We start from the raw sequence: 16,083 nt of genomic DNA, 5'->3' as shown, positions 1-16,083 counted from the left end.
CGCCTTCGAAGGCGCCGGGAGTAGACGGCTTTACAGCCGGTTTCTTTCAACGACACTGGGACCTAGTAAAAGAGGATGTGGTGCTGGTTGTGAAAGATTTCTTGAATGGAGGGATTCTTCCTGTTGGGCTCAATGATACTTCCATCACTTTAATCCCAACGGTTCATCACCTCCAGAAAATCTCCCAATATAGACCGATTTCTCTTTGTTCTGTCCTTTACAAGATTGGTTCAAAGTGTATTGCCAATAGATTGAGGGTCTTTTTGGATGATATTATTAGTGAAGAGCAACTTTGTCCCTGGACGACTTATTACAGATAATGTGTTGACTGCCTATGAAAGTGTCCATGCGATGAGAAGGAAAAAGAGAGTTAAAAATTATGTGAGTGTTATCAATTGGATATGATGAAGGCTTATGACCGTGTTGAGTGACACTACCTGGAGGCTATTATGCTTAAGCTTGGGTTTTCTGACAACACAGTGAGGCTAATACTTAAATGTGTCTCGTCAGTTAGATTCACTGTTCACATCGTGTGAACGGGGAACTCTTACCATATTTCACTCCATCTAGGGATTTGCGTCAAGGCGATCCCATTTCTCCTTATTTATTTCTGCTCTTCGGTGAAGGTTTCACAGTGCTACTAAACCACTTTGGTGGTAACTTTGTGGACCGTGGAGTCAGAGTTAGTGTGCAATCTCCCTGGATCAACCATCTACTCTTCGCCGATAATAGTCTAATTTTATGAGTGCAAGGTCTAAAAGTGGAGAAAGACTGAATCATATTCTGAGGATCTACGAGGAGTGCTCACGTAAAAGTGTCAATAAAGAGAAGAGCTCGATTTTTTCAGCCCAAACACTCCAGCACATGTCCGTCAGAGTTTGAAACAAACTTTGGAGATCTCAGTTGAGGCGTTTAGTGAACGCTATCTGGGTCTGCCGACTGTTGTTGGCCGAATCACAAGTGGCTCCTTTGATCACATAAAGGAAAGGATTCGTAGTATGATCCAGGGTATTGCGAGGATGCTATTGTGTGCTGGTACAGAGGTCTTTTTGAAAACAGTAATTCAGGCTATTCCCACTTTTAGCATGAGTTGCTTCAGATTGTCAAAGAAAGTGTGCAAGGGTTTAAGAGCTTGCATTGGTCGAGTACTGGTGGAGTAGTTCTTTGGACCGCAGATCTCTACATTGGGTCTCTTGGAATGTGCTTGCATCTCCAAAAGTTAAGGGCGGTATGGGTTTCAGGGATCTAGAACTGTTTAACCTAGCAATGTTGGGAAAACATGGCTGGAGACTCATGATTAACCCTGACTCATTATGTGCCCGGGTATTGAAGGGGAGGTATTTCCCTAACTCCTCCTTCTTGCAAGCATCTGTGCCGCATCGCGCTTTGGCGACGTGGAAGGCAATTGTTGCAGGAAGGGATGCTCTCCAACTGGGGCTGCTGAAACGGATTGGTGATGGATCGACAGTGTCTGCCATGAATGATAGATGGATACTAGTATCCGAACGATGCAGCCGTTGGTGCAACTTGGTAGAAACAATGTTACCTTCGTATCAGAGCTAATCGATCATGATGCTGGATGCTGGAAGGTGGATGTGGTCAGAAGCAAATTTATCGCCCCGGAGGCCGATGCGGTGTTAAATATTCCGCTACGCCGTGGTGGGGGTGAAGATTTATGGGCCTGGTCATTGGAAAGAACTGGTAACTACTCTGTTAAATCTGCGTATCGTGCTCTAGTGAGTCGCAACGAGCTTCAAGCTCTAGACGAAGGGACGATTACCGAAATCTCAACTTCAGAAAAGCAGGTGTGGACAGTTCTTTGGAAATTGAATGTTATGCCAAAAGTTCGAGTTTTCTGGTGGAGGGTTCTGCGAGGGATTCGTGGAAGCCACTTTGAAGCATAGACATATTGCCAAAATTAGTAGATGCAAACGCGCTGATCTCATGTGATCATGCGAAGAGGTTCTAGGTGGAGGCACAATATTGGTTGCAATTTACTTTGCCAAAGCTACACCCACATACTTGGACCCGTGACATTACTTGTGATGACATGAATAGTTGGAACATGATAGGGGGGTCTATGACCCAGCCCATTCTGTTAAAATGGCTACGGAAGCACTGGCGATTCTGGATATTCCGAGGAGTTGTGCTACTGTTCTTCCTGGTCAAGGTTGGCGCCCTCCGGATGAAGGTGTTGTTAAAATTAACACTGATGGTCAAGGTGCTGATGGAGGTGTGGCACGCTCACACTCTTCCTACTTGGGAGCATGGAGCAAACCCTACTCTGGGGTTACTGACCCTCTCGTTGCTGAATCCTTGGCTGTGCGTGATGGAGTGATCTTCGCAAAATTCAGGGGCTATTCCAAGGTAGTGATCGAGACGGATTGCCTGGAGATGATTAATCTCTGGAACTCTCGCCACAGTTCCCGTTCGATTGTGGAACCAATTCTGCAAGAAATAGGAGAGCTAGTTTCATGTTTTTCTTCCTTTGTTGTTCAGCATGTCTCTAGGGCTGCAAACATTCCGACACACTTGTGTGCTAAGTTAGCGTGTACGCTGGTTGTGATGAGCAGCTGGCTCGATTGTACTCATGATTTCCTGGTCGTTAGCCTTCTGGCTGATGGTGAGGGGTCAGTTTTAGCTGAATAAAATCTCTCAAGTTTCCCCGGAAAAAAAATAGTCGATCAATGATCTTGCAGGCGTGCAAACGGAAACGCAGGCTGCACGGAAGCGAAACGGCATCGCTCCCACATTGTAGTGCTGAATCCAATCGCAAGAAGGTGACGCAACCTGTCGAAACTCTAAAAGGCAGTAACCGCCTTCCTTTCCAATTTGAATCCGACTCGACGTCAGGGTTTCACTTCCATGTCGATCGCCAATTCGCCATTGCCTGTATATATATGTGCTGCCGATCCACACCGACATGCATACAGCTCTTCCAAAGATCGCCTGCTTTCCCTTCCAGTCCACACGCGCGCGCGGCCGTCTCCCTCCACTCCGAACCAAGCACTGCAAGCGGTCGTCGATCGAGTGCCATGGCCGCCCGCAAGCGACCTGCCGCCGGCCACGCAACGACGGCCCAAGGATCGGCGACCCAAGGACGCAAGAGGAGCCGCACCGACGAGTACGACGACGTGGCCTGCCTCGGCGAGGGCGGCTTCGGCGCCGTTGTCATGGCGCGCAACCGCGCCACCGGCAAGACCGTCGCCATCAAGCGCCTCTCCACGCCGTCCGCGACCAGCGTCGCCGACCTCCAGCGCGAGGCCGGGTTCCTCAGGGCCTGCAGCGGGAACCCCTACGTGGTCGGCTTCGAGGCACTGGTGGTGCACCCGGCCACCGGCCGCCTCTCCCTCGTCATGGAGCACGTCGCCGGGCCGAACCTCCACTATTTCCTGTGGAACAGGCGCCACGGCCAGCCGATGCCGGAGTCGACGGTGCGCGCCTTCATGTGGAAGCTGCTCACCGGGGTCAAGATGATGCACGCCCGCCACGTCGTCCACCGCGACATCAAGCCGGCCAACATCCTCGTCGGCCAAGACGGGGAGCTCGTCAAGATCTGCGACCTCGGGCTCGCGGTTTCCATGGTCGAGCCTCCGCCCTACACCCAGGCCGGCACCCCGTTCTACACGGCGCCAGAGATGCTGCTGCAGAAGCCGGACTACGACACGCTCGTGGACACCTGGTCGCTCGGCTGCGTCATGGCCGAGATGCTCGCCGGCGGCAAGGCGTTGTTCCCTCGCGGAGAAGATGACTACGTAGACGAGATATCGCAGCTCTGGAACATAATCCGAGTGCTCGGCATGCCAGACGAGAGAACGTGGCCGGGGTTCGACTCTCTGCCGCTCGCCATGGCGCTGCAACTGCTACCGCTACCGGCGGGGCACGAGCACAACAGGCTGCGGGATCTGTTCCCCGAAGAGAAGCTGTCACACGAAGGATTCCAGGTGCTGCAAGGCCTTCTCACGTGCAACCCCGACAAGCGACTCACGGCGGCCAAGGCGCTCAAACACCCATGGTTCGCTGCTCCTCGTCCTGCTGCCGCCGCCGCCGCGTTGCCCAGAAAGAAGGCGACTCCCCTCAGTTTAATCCCACCGGCGGCACCAGAGAAGAACGTACTCAAGAATCCAGTGGCGATGTGGAACGCACAACGAGTGTAGAGAAACCATGTAGCGAAACTGTTTCATGGCAGAGCTTGGATGATTGATCCGTGTAAATCTTAGACAGAATTGTAAAGAAACTATCTAACTGTTGTATGCAGAATTGAACTGCAGCCTTTTTTTTCCAGATTATGTGATTGTTCTGTTTATTTGGGAGAGATTAATAGATCCATCGTGTTCATATGACATCAACGTTGTACTACTACAGTTCAAGTGTATGAAATTCAGAACCGCATGCAGAATCATATCCCACATTCTGCTGCTCCCATGCCATCGCGTTGCCAAGAATGAAGGCGCCTTAGCTCAAGTTCATCCCACCGGCGATACCAGAGAAGAACCTACTTAAGAATCCAGTAGCGATTTGGAACGCACGAGTGTAAAACGGTTCAGTTGAACTCCTGCCTTCCAACCGTAGAGAAACGGCGATGTAAATCGTTTCATGGCAGAGCTTGGATGATCAATCCATGTAAATCCTCAAACGAATTGTAAAGAAACGACATAACTGTTTTATGCAGAATTGAATTGGAGAGCAATTGTCCTCTTTTCAGATCATGTGATTGTTCTATTTAACTGTGAAAATTAATACTTCCTCTATCCACAAATGGATGTCTTAGATTTCTTTAAATTTGCAAAACATCTTTTTATGGACGGAGGGAGTAGATCCATTATGCTCCAAATGTTGTACTTCATGATGATATCCCACATTCTGCTGCACTTGTGCATGTCCAGGACTAACAGGTTGCGCAGATAGAGAGGTGGCACGAGTTACAGATACATGTATCCATCAATACAATTTTGATACCACACCACATGTCAAGAGATGGAAGTGCAGCCAAATTACTCTGAAGCTATTACCCCTGGAGCAGGTAACATAATGGACACATGTATCTATGTGATTTGAGAACAAACACAAAAGCTCGCATTTACAACTCTTCCAACACCTACATCTGGCATATGCAACACACCCTCAATGCGTGTCAAATGTATATAAATCGGTATCTATCACAACAAACGTACACACAACTTCATTTTTTCAAGAATCTGTCCACCCCTTGGGGAGCCGCCACCGACGGTGCCAGTAGATCAACGCCCAGGTCCAAAGCAGGAATATGAAGCTGTAGTCTGGAGCCTCATCGGGCACTCCACTTACTGCCAATGGCAGCCAACACATACCACGAGTCTCTCAGCTTGGAAGGGTTCCACTGGTCGGCCATGAAGATGAATGAACCTTTTACGCCTGAGTGGCAACAAAAATGTGCTTTGATAGAAGAACGTCATCGACCGGAATATGTCTTCCCCTCCTATGCAGGGATTGCCCAGTGTCTCCCAAGGTCCCATGACCGATGTGGTGGCGTGAGCCAGATCGGTGTTTGGCTCCCAGCTTGTGCAGCCCGAGGTTATCATGTAGTAGGTGTCATCGAACAGTTTGTATTTGTTAGAATGGCAATATGGACATATCAAGAATTCTACAGAAGAGAACTGGAATACATAACTTGTGTATGTCAGAAGTTATGTACTATGAAAATATTGACATAACAAGATGGTAACAGATGACATAATAAGTTAACCTGCTGAATATAATAATTTGTATATGTCCCAAGTAAGAAGTGTGTATGCCCACATAACAGACAAGTAAAAAACTCTGTAATGGAATTCTTAATGATTCGAAAATGCCTTAAACCACACTACAATCAGCCCTTCTCCATATTTAGACAAGTAAAAATACACGGCAAGAATGATAATATCAGATGCCAATACGACACATGTAATAATTTAAGAAACGAACAATGCAGAACCATACAATCAAGACTCGAGCAGGTCAACAAGATGGTGTGTTCTTTCAAGTTTGCCCCAGCTGTGCCCCCCAGCAGAATTTATGCAGAGTCATCTGTAAAAGTTTCACCCTCCCAAAGACACCTCCCCAACTGCCAAGGTACAAAAGTGCAGCCTCCTCAATCCCAGTTACTCATAATAATACGCCTGCATCGGTCATCCTGAGTGGTCTTTAAAAAGTAAGAGAAGGAAATTAGTACAAAAGTGCAGCCTCCTGAATCCCCATTACCCATAGTTACTTTAATGCAACATTATTGTGTATAATGCTTTCCACTTCACAACAACAACAACAACCAAGCCTTTGAATTTCGCATAAAAAAATATTTCTTTGCACAACAAAACTGCAAGGTACCCTGAATGAATTTCGCAGATAAACTCGAAAGACATTGACCCACATCTAGTGTTATACTCCTATGCACTCTATAAGAGTATAAGCAATCACACTACAAGTTCTTTATTCTATCAAGCTAGCACCAGAGGTGCATGACGGGCTAAGCAGCTGCTGAACATAAATAACTAACGCTATTTACTGAGGCTCGATAGTTAAGATATTAGCATACTTTACCATTAAACAAAAAGAATTAGATAACATGTTGGCATATTGTTTAAATAAATATGATAAGTCAGCACCATATTTTACAACATTAGTAAACATCTATCAAACATGCAGTTAAGCACCTAAAGTGAAAAAATCCCTTCGAAAAAATCAATGAGCTAATATAACCAAGAGCAAAGAAGAAAAATCAACAATTACGGAAAGCGCGCCTATTTGCTGTCATGCATAATGCCGCTGCTTGGACTGACACCTGTAACATGAGAGTACACTCAATAAGCTCCAACCAACACGGAACTTGTGAGAAATACCCAGAACATCTTATCAATATCTTCAGGCATTCAGAGGAATTTAACTGTCAATTTGTGGTAGCAAAACCAGCTACAATTATCCAAGAAAACCTACCAGGCTACCATTTCATAGATGTAATAGTTCAACGAAACATGTTCGAAGTGTACAACATTAAAGTTTACATCATTGCATAATTATCCCTCCAAAACCAGCAAGGCATGACTTCAAATTTAAGGACTTCTGGAAATACAGTTCATTAGTTACTTGAAGTCCAATAATGTAACTATCATTTGTGCCCACAGGTAATAATTACTTCAAGTTCATTAGGATAACTTCGTCACCTTCAAGTAGTCCACCTTTATTAGTGACCCACAGAAGGCGATAAGATACCTGTCTTCGGAAGGCACTAGCTTGCGGTTCACGCCCTATAGGAAATCCTAATGACAGTGGGCACCTGGTTGTTCAGAGTAACAACAACAACAACAACAACAACAACCAAGCCTTTCAGTCCCAAACAAGTTGTTCAGAGTAACATGTTAGTTAATTTTTAAGAAGTCCGAGCCTTCAAGGTTTGTACCACCAGTACCAGAAAAGACTTTCCTCACAGCAGTATGGACTGGCACACAAATGATACAAGTGATAACTAAACTGGGATATAAATAATATGCATTCATATAGACTGAAACTGGCTTTGGTGCACTGTCACCTGACTCAACTAGTCTATCCAAGAAAGAAAGCTAGTATATTTTTGTTACCTGAACCGCAGTTGCTATCGGCCTTACAGTGTTGTCAATTACATCAATCATCACACTCCTGGCCAGAAGACGGAGACGCATGTGACCAATTCATAAGCATTGTCCAGTGTACGCCTTCTGGTTGGTGTGATATGCTTATAAGTTGTGATCTAACTCCTAAGGATAGCCAGACAGGGTAAATTACAGTTGAGGTAGAAAGGCCGTGCTCCGGCCTGTAGTCTTCTGGACCCTGCTCTCATTCATGGCACGTCTGATCTCTGTGGCCTCAGCTATCCGTCCGGCAGAGGTGTACATATCACTTAGCAAAATGTAATACCCACCTTCCTCTGGTTTTAGGTTACTTAGCTCCTGAACAGCCCGCTCTGCCATATTGATATCCCCATGTGTCCGACAAGCACCAAGTAGTGCACCCCAGACCACAGCATTGCTTGGAATCGGCATCTGCTCAATCATTTGGTATGCCTCCTCGAGTTTACTTGCCCGGCCAAGCATGTCCACCACACAGCCGTAGTGCTCGATAGTGAGCTGCACTTTGCCATAGTCCCCACGCTGCATTGCATTGAACATGGCACGCCCCTCCTCAACACAGCCCTTGTACGCACATGCCATAAGCACAGCGAGCAGTGTCGCCCCATCTGGCTTCACGGTGTTCCCTTCTGCCAACATCTGATGGAACACATCAATCGTGTTGTCCAGATCGCCGTGCGATGCGTATGCTGAGATGAGTGTATTCCAAGATGCCAAACTCTTCACCATCATCCCGTCAAACAAAACTCGTGCTTCAGGGAGGCACCCGCACTTAGCGTACATGTCCATGAGTGCATTGCGAAGTGACACCATCCATCCAAAACCATGGGAATCAATGAGCCTCCGCGCACGCTCCCCAGTTGCAAGGTCGCCGAGTGTGGTACACGCGGACACAATACTCACCATGGTAACCTCGTCTGGCTGCATTGGCATTGCATCAAACAATGCCAAGGCCTCCCGTGGCATGCAAGCCTTAGCATATGCAGAAATCATCGCAGTCCAAGAAACGACATCCTGGCAAGGCATCTGGTCGAACACAACGCGCGCAGCATCCAAATCATTGGCTTTGAGGTGTGCAGTGAGTAGCCCTGAGAAGGAGACCACGTCCCGAACCGGAATTTCTTCAAACACCCTGCAGGCGTCGTCGACAGACACCCGGCACGCATAGGCGTGAAGTAGCGCATTGTGTACGTGCGTGTGCGCGCTGAGCTTCCCGAGGCAGCCGTGCTTGATCGCTTGGGCGTGGAGGTCGGAAGGTAGCCGCCGGCGCGAAGGGCAGCGAGAGCAGGACTTCAGGATGAAGGTGAAGGTGAAGGCGTCAGGCGCGGCGCCAGCGCGGCGCATCACGGTGAAGAGCTCGATGGCGTCGCTGGGCGAGGATGAAGCGGCGAGGCCGCGCATGAGGGTGTTGTAGAAGAAGGTGGGGTGGGAGGACGCCGACGAAATGAACGGGAGGTGGGTGGAGAGGATCGCGGCGGCCTGGCGGAGGTCCCCGGCGGGGGAGACGGCGGCGAACCGAAGGAGCTTGGCGAGCGCCGCGACGGCGTCGGCAGCCGGGAGGAGGTGGCGGCGTCGTAAGAGAGCGCCGTGAAGGAGGCGCAGGTTGCGCTTCGTGGAGCACCGGCCTGAGAGCGCCACTAGATCCCCGTTCTCCGGCGAGATGGACGTTGATGGCGACGGCGGTGGCATCGCGGCGTGTCTAGTTTAGCTGCGTGCCATATGTTCGTCCGCCGGAGCCCGAGCTGGCTGCTGGGAGCCTAGAATGCGCTTGAACGAAAATTCTCCGTCATATGTTGCAAGTTCAGCTAGAAGCTAGCAAAAGGACAAGATCCAAAACAAACTTAAACAACAGAAAATACAGCACGTAATAGAAATTGAGAACATTTAGAATAAAAAGCAGAATTTGAAATTTGGTATCCCAAAAAACATAAAAAAAGGAAATTGAATTTTCAATTGTTTCTCGCATATTGCTTTGGTGGAGAGACTGCATTTCTTTTATTGAGTGCTTTCTTTCAGTAAGGCTAAAAATGTCAATTATGTATTATCGTGGCATGACAGATGGCACAATGTTCCCTTAATAAGACACTTTTCCCTGCCTAGCTCACTTTGCAGTCACCCAAATTTAAGTTTGCATATATGTAAATTTGGATTTTTATCATTTGAAATATTAATCTCATTGTTGGTGTCTCACCCCTTGCTCCGTTTATTTGCCAATGACAAATGCATTACTAGATATCATGCCTACCCATCTTTTACGGCTGAACAATGCAAGGAGCTATCTGCTATCTTGTTTACCAAGGAAGATATCAATGAGAGAGATATATGGTCCTTCCAATGGGAAGTGTAAAATATTCCACCAAGAAGGTATATAATGTCATTATTGATGCATCTAGTGCACCCTTACCATTCAAATGGATCTGATAAACATGTAACCTCTCCGGGCAAATTTTTTTTTTTTGAAGAATACTAAGAGCATCTCTAGCAGACATCTTAAAAATTCTACCCTTTAAAACACGTATAAAGGCCACCTGAAAACGTGTGTATAATCCGGATCGAGCCACATCAGAATAGGTACCATAAAGTTGAACCGCAAATTAAAAATCACAACTTAGGGCCCACTAATTTTCTTCCCCAAATACACGTGCATGCCCAAAGATCCTCCCTCCCCCCACCCCCCCTCCGGCAGGTCAACTGCGCCCCACTTCCCCAAAATGTTCATGTGATATATAGCGATGTCATCGCAAACAAATGTCATCTTTATACACTTCACAAATCGTTATTTGATTTGTGTTTACAAAAAATTCTAACCAATAATACTTTACATATTGAAATATCTGAAAATATTATACTCCCTTCGTCCGGTAAAGGATGTGATGGGATTCGTAGCATAGAAAACAAAAAATTTCCTACCGCAAGAACGAATAACAAGCCAAGATCTAATATAGTAGATGGTAGCAACGAGAAGATCATGAGACTAACCCTTGAAGATTTCCAAAGGCTAACGAGATTAGATCCCGTGGTGGATGTAGTCGATCACTTGCCGCTTGCAAAAGCGCGTAGAAGATCTTGACGGTGCCACAGTCGGGCAGCACCTCCGTACTCGGTCACACGTTCGGTGTTGATGACGACGTCCTTCTCCCCGTTCCAGTGGGCAGCGGAAGTAGTAGATCCTCCTCGGAATCCCGGCAGCACGACGGCGTGGTGGCGGTGGTGGTGGAGAACTCCGGCAGGGCTTCGCCTATGCGCTGCGGGAGTATTATGTGGAGGAGGAGAGGCTAGGGTTTGGGGAGAGGGGGGCTTGGGCGCCGGCCTCAAGGGGTGCGGCCAAGGTGGAGGCTTGAGTGGTCGGCCCCCTCCCCTTGCTCCTTGATGGCGTGTATTTCACACGTTCGTTGGGCAACCCCAAGAGGAAGGTATGATGCGCACAGCAGCAAGTTTTCCCTCAGAAAGAAACCAAGATTTATCGAACCAGGAGGAGCCAAGAAGCACGTTGAAGGTTGATGGCGGCGGGATGTAGTGCGGCGCAACACCGGAGATTCCGGCGCCAACGTGGAACCTGCACAACACAACCAAAGTACTTTGCCCCAACGAAACAGTGAGGTTGTCAATCTCACCGGCTTGCTGTAACAAAGGATTAACCGTATTGTGTGGAAGATGATTGTTTGCAGATAAAATAGTAAAAACAAGTATTGCAGTAGATTTGTATTTCAGTAAAGAGAATTGGACCGGGGTCCACAGTTCACTAGAGGTGTCTCTCCCATAAGATAAAAGCATGTTGGGTGAACAAATTACAGTCGGGCAATTGACAAATAGAGAGGGCATAACAATGCACATACATGACATGATAAGTATAGTGAGATTTAATTGGGCATTACGACAAAGTACATAGACCGCCATCCAACTCGCATCTATGCCTAAAAAGTCCACCTTCGAGGTTATCATCCGAACCCCTCCGAGTATTAAGTTGCAAAACAACGAGACAATTGCATTAAGTATGGTGCGTAATGTAATCAACAACTACATCCTCGGACATAGCGCCAATGTTTTATCCCTAGTGGCAACAACACAACACAACCTTAGGGGTTTCGTCACTCCACCAGGTGTCAATGCGGGCATGAACCCACTATCGAGCATAAGTACTCCCTCTTGGAGTTAAAAGTAAAAACTTGGCCGAGCCTCTACTAGAAACGGAGAGCATGCAAGATCATAAACAACACATGTATAATAACTTGATAATTAACATGACATAGTATTCTCTATCCATCGGATCCCGACAAACACAACATATAGAATTACAGATAGATGATCTTGATCATGTTAGGCAGCTCACAAGATCCAACAATGAAGCATAATGAGGAGAAGACAACCATCTAGCTACTGCTATGGACCCATAGTCCAGGGGTAAACTACTCACTCATCACTCCGGAGGCGACCATGGCGGTGTAGAGTCCTCCGGGAGATGAATCCCCTCTTCGGCAGGGTGCCGGAGGCGATCTCCTGGATCCCCCGAGATGGGATCGGCGGCAACGGCGTCTCAGTAAGGTTTTCCGTATCGTGGCTCTCGGTACTGGGGGTTTCGTCACGGAGGCTATTTGTAGGCGGAAGGGTAGGTCAAGAGGCGGCACGAGGGCCCCACACCACAGGGTCGCGCAGCCAAGGGGGGGGCCCGCGCCGCCCTAGGGTGTGGCCCCTCTTCGTCTCTCCTTCGGACTTCTGGAAGCTTCGTGGAAAAATAGGCCCCTGGGCTTTGATTTCGTCCAATTCCGAGAATATTTCCTTACTAGGATTTCTGAAACCAAAAATAGCGAGAAAACGACAGCGGCACTTCGGCATCTTGTTAATAGGTTAGTTCCGAGAAAATGCACGAATATGACATAAAGTGTGCATAAAACATGTAGATAACATCAATAATGTGGCATGGAACATAAGAAATTATCGATACGTCGGAGACGTATCAGCATCCCCAAGCTTAGTTCTGCTCGTCCCGAGCGGGTAAAACGATAACACGGATAATTTACGGAGTGACATGCCATCATAATCTTGATCATACTATTTGTAGAGCATATGTAGTGAATGCAGCGATCAAAACAATGTGTATGACATGAGTAAACAAGTGAATCATAAAGCAAAGACTTTTCATGAATAGCACTTCAAGACAAACATCAATAAGTCTTGCATAAGAGTTAACTCATAAAGCAATAATTCAAAGTAAAGGTATTGAAGCAACACAAAAGAAGATTAAGTTTCAGCGGTTGCTTTCAACTTGTAACATGTATATCTCATGGATATTGTCAACATAGAGTAATATAATAAGTGCAATAAGCAAGTATGTAGGAATCAATGCACGAGTTCACACAAGTGTTTGCTTCTTGAGGTGGAGAGAAATAGGTGAAGCTGACTCAACATTGAAAGTAAAAGAATGGTCCTCATAGAGGAAAAGCATCGATTGCTATATTTGTGCTAGAGCTTTGATTTTGAAAACATGAAACAATTTTGTCAACGGTAGTAATAAAGCATATGCATCATGTAAATTATATCTTATAAGTTGCAAGCCTCATGCATAGTGTACCAATAGTGCCCGCACCTTGTCCTAATTAGCTTGGACTACCTGGATTATCACCGCAATACATATGCTTTAACCAAGTTTCACAAAGGGGTACCTCTATGCCGCCTGTACAAAGGTCTAAGGAGAAAGCTCGCATTTGGATTTCTCGCTTTTGATTATTCTTAACTTAGACATCCATACCGGGACAACATAGACAACAGATAATGGACTCCTCTTTTAATGCTTTAAGCATTTGACAACAATTAATTCTTTTCTCATTAGAGATTTGAGGATGTTTGTCCAAAACTGAAACTTCCACCATGGATCATGGCTTTAGTTAGCGGCCCAATGTTCTTCTCTCACAATATGCATGCTCAAACCATTCAACTCGAGTGTAGATCGCCCTTACTTCGGACAAGACGAACATGCATAGCAACTCACATGAAATTCAACAATGAGTTGATGGCGTTCCCCGATAAACATGGTTATCGCACAACAAGCAACTTAATAAGAGATAAAGTGCATAATTACATATTCAATACCACAATAGTTTTTAAGCTATTTGTCCCATGAGCTATATATTGCAAAGGTGAATGATGGAATTTTAAAGGTAGCACTCAAGCAATTTACTTTGGAATGGCGGGAAAATACCATGTAGTATAGGTAGGTATGGTGGACACAAATGGCATAGTGGTTGGCTCAAGTATTTTGGATGCATGAGAAGTATTCCCTCTCGATACAAGGTTTAGGCTAGCAAGGCTTATTTGAAACAAACACAAGGATGAACCGGTGCAGCAAAACTCACATAAAAGACATATTAAAAACATTATAAGACTCTACACCGTCTTCCTTGTTGTTCAAACTCAATACTAGAAATTATCTAGACCTTAGAGAAACCAAATATGCAAACCAAATTTTAGCATGCTCTATGTATTTATTCATTAATGGGTGCAAAGCATATGATGCAAGAGCTTAAACACGAGCACAACAATTGCCAAGTATCACATTACCCAAGACATTTATAGCAATTACTACATGTATCATTTTCCAATTCCAACCATATAACAATTTAACGAAGGAGAAACTTCGCCATGAATACTATGAGTAGAAACCAAGGACATACTTGTCCATATGCTACAGCGGAGCGTGTATCTCTCCCATAAAGTGAATGCTAGGATCCATTTTATTCAAACAAAACAAAAAACAAAAACAAACCGACGCTCCAAGAAAAAGCACATAAGATGTGATGGAATAAAAATATAGTTTCGGGGGAGGAACTGATAATGTTGTCGATGAAGAAGGGGATGCCTTGGGCATCCCCAAGCTTAGACGCTTGAGTCTTCTTGATATATGCAGGGGTGAACCACCGGGTGCATCCCCAAGCTTAGAGCTTTCACTCTCCTTAATCATGTTGCATCATACTCCTCTCTTGATCCTTGAAAACTTCCTCCACACCAAACTCGAAACAACTCATTAGAGGGTTAGTGCACAATATAAATTGACATATTCAGAGGTGACACAATCATTCTTAACACTTCTGGACATTGCATAATGCTACTGGACATTAGTGGATCAAAGAAATTCATCCAACATAGCGAAAGAGGTAATGCGAAATAAAAGGCAGAATCTGTCAAAACAGAACAGTTCGTATTGACGAATTTTAAAATGGCACCAGACTTGCTCAAATGAAAATGCTCAAATTGAATGAAAGTTGCGTACATATCTGAGGATCACTCACGTAAATTGGCATAATTTTCTGAGTTACCTACAGAGAATTAGACCCAGATTCGTGACAGCAAAGAAATCTGTTTCTGCGCGAGTAATCCAAATCTAGTACTTACTTTTCTATCAACGGCTTAACTTGGCACAACAAAACACAAAACTAAGATAAGGAGAGGTTGCTACAGTATTAAACAACTTCCAAGACACAAAATAAAAACAAAGTACTGTAGGTAAAAACATGGGTTGTCTCCCATAAGCGCTTTTCTTTAACGCCTTTCAGCTAGGCGCGAAAGTGTGTATCAAGTAACATCGAGAGATGAAGCATCAACATCATAATTTGTTCTAATAATAGAATCATAAGGTACCTTTATTCTCTTTCTAGGGAAGTGTTCCATACCTTTCTTGAGAGGAAATTGATATTTTATATTACCTTCTCTCATATCAATAATAGCACCAACAGTTCGAAGAAAAGGTCTTCCCAATATAATGGGACAAGATGCATTGCATTCAATATCCAAGACAACAAAATCAACGGGAACAAGATTATTGTTAACGGTAATGCGAACATTATCAACTTTACCCAAAGGTTTCTTTGTAGAATGATCAGCAAGATTAACATCCAAATAACAATTTTTCAGCGGTGGCAAGTCAAGCATATTATAAATTTTCTTAGGCATAACAGAAATACTTGCACCAAGATCACATAAAGCATTACAATCAAAATCTTTAACCTTCATCTTAATGATGGGCTCCCAACCATCCTCTAGCTTTTTAGAAATAGAGGCTTCACGCTCTAGTTTCTCTTCTCTAGCTTTTATGAGAGCATTTGTAATATGATGCGTGAAAGCCAAATTTATAGCACTAGCATTAGGACTTTTAGCAAGTTTTTGCAAGAACTTTATAACTTCAGAGATGTGGCAATCATCAAAATTCAAACCATTATAATCTAAAGCAATGGGATCATCATCCCCAATGTTGGAAAAAATTTCAACGAGCTTTATCACGAGGCGGTTTCAGCAGTTTTAGCGGTTTCGAGCGGTTTTCGCGCTTTGCATTAGAAGTGGAAACATTGCTAACACCAATTCTTTTATTAGTATGAGTAGGAGGTGCAGCAACATGTGTAGCATTAGCATTACTAGTGGTGGTAATAGTCCAAACTTTAGCTATATTCTTCTCTTTAGCTAGTTTTTCATTTTCTTC

General features: G+C 45.3%; 2 protein-coding genes across 2 annotated transcripts; one reads left to right on the top strand and one right to left on the bottom strand.

Annotated features, from left to right (window-relative positions):
• Nucleotides 1-3,035: 3,035 nt before the first annotated feature.
• LOC124694785 (putative cyclin-dependent kinase F-2) lies at nt 3,036-4,157 on the top strand. The gene has a single exon (XM_047227734.1). The coding sequence runs from the start codon at nt 3,036-3,038 to the stop codon at nt 4,155-4,157; it is 1,122 nt and encodes a 373-aa protein (XP_047083690.1).
• A 3,612-nt stretch (nt 4,158-7,769) lies between these two features.
• Nucleotides 7,770-9,305, bottom strand: LOC124698407 (pentatricopeptide repeat-containing protein At5g15300-like). Its single transcript, XM_047230886.1, has one exon. The coding sequence runs from the start codon at nt 9,303-9,305 to the stop codon at nt 7,770-7,772; it is 1,536 nt and encodes a 511-aa protein (XP_047086842.1).
• Nucleotides 9,306-16,083: the final 6,778 nt, after the last annotated feature.

This window comes from Lolium rigidum, chromosome 3, assembly GCF_022539505.1.
Source record: "Lolium rigidum isolate FL_2022 chromosome 3, APGP_CSIRO_Lrig_0.1, whole genome shotgun sequence".
NCBI lineage: Eukaryota > Viridiplantae > Streptophyta > Magnoliopsida > Poales > Poaceae > Lolium > Lolium rigidum.
The sequence above is the reverse complement of the archived record's forward strand: the minus strand, read 5'-3'. Positions and strand labels throughout refer to the sequence as shown.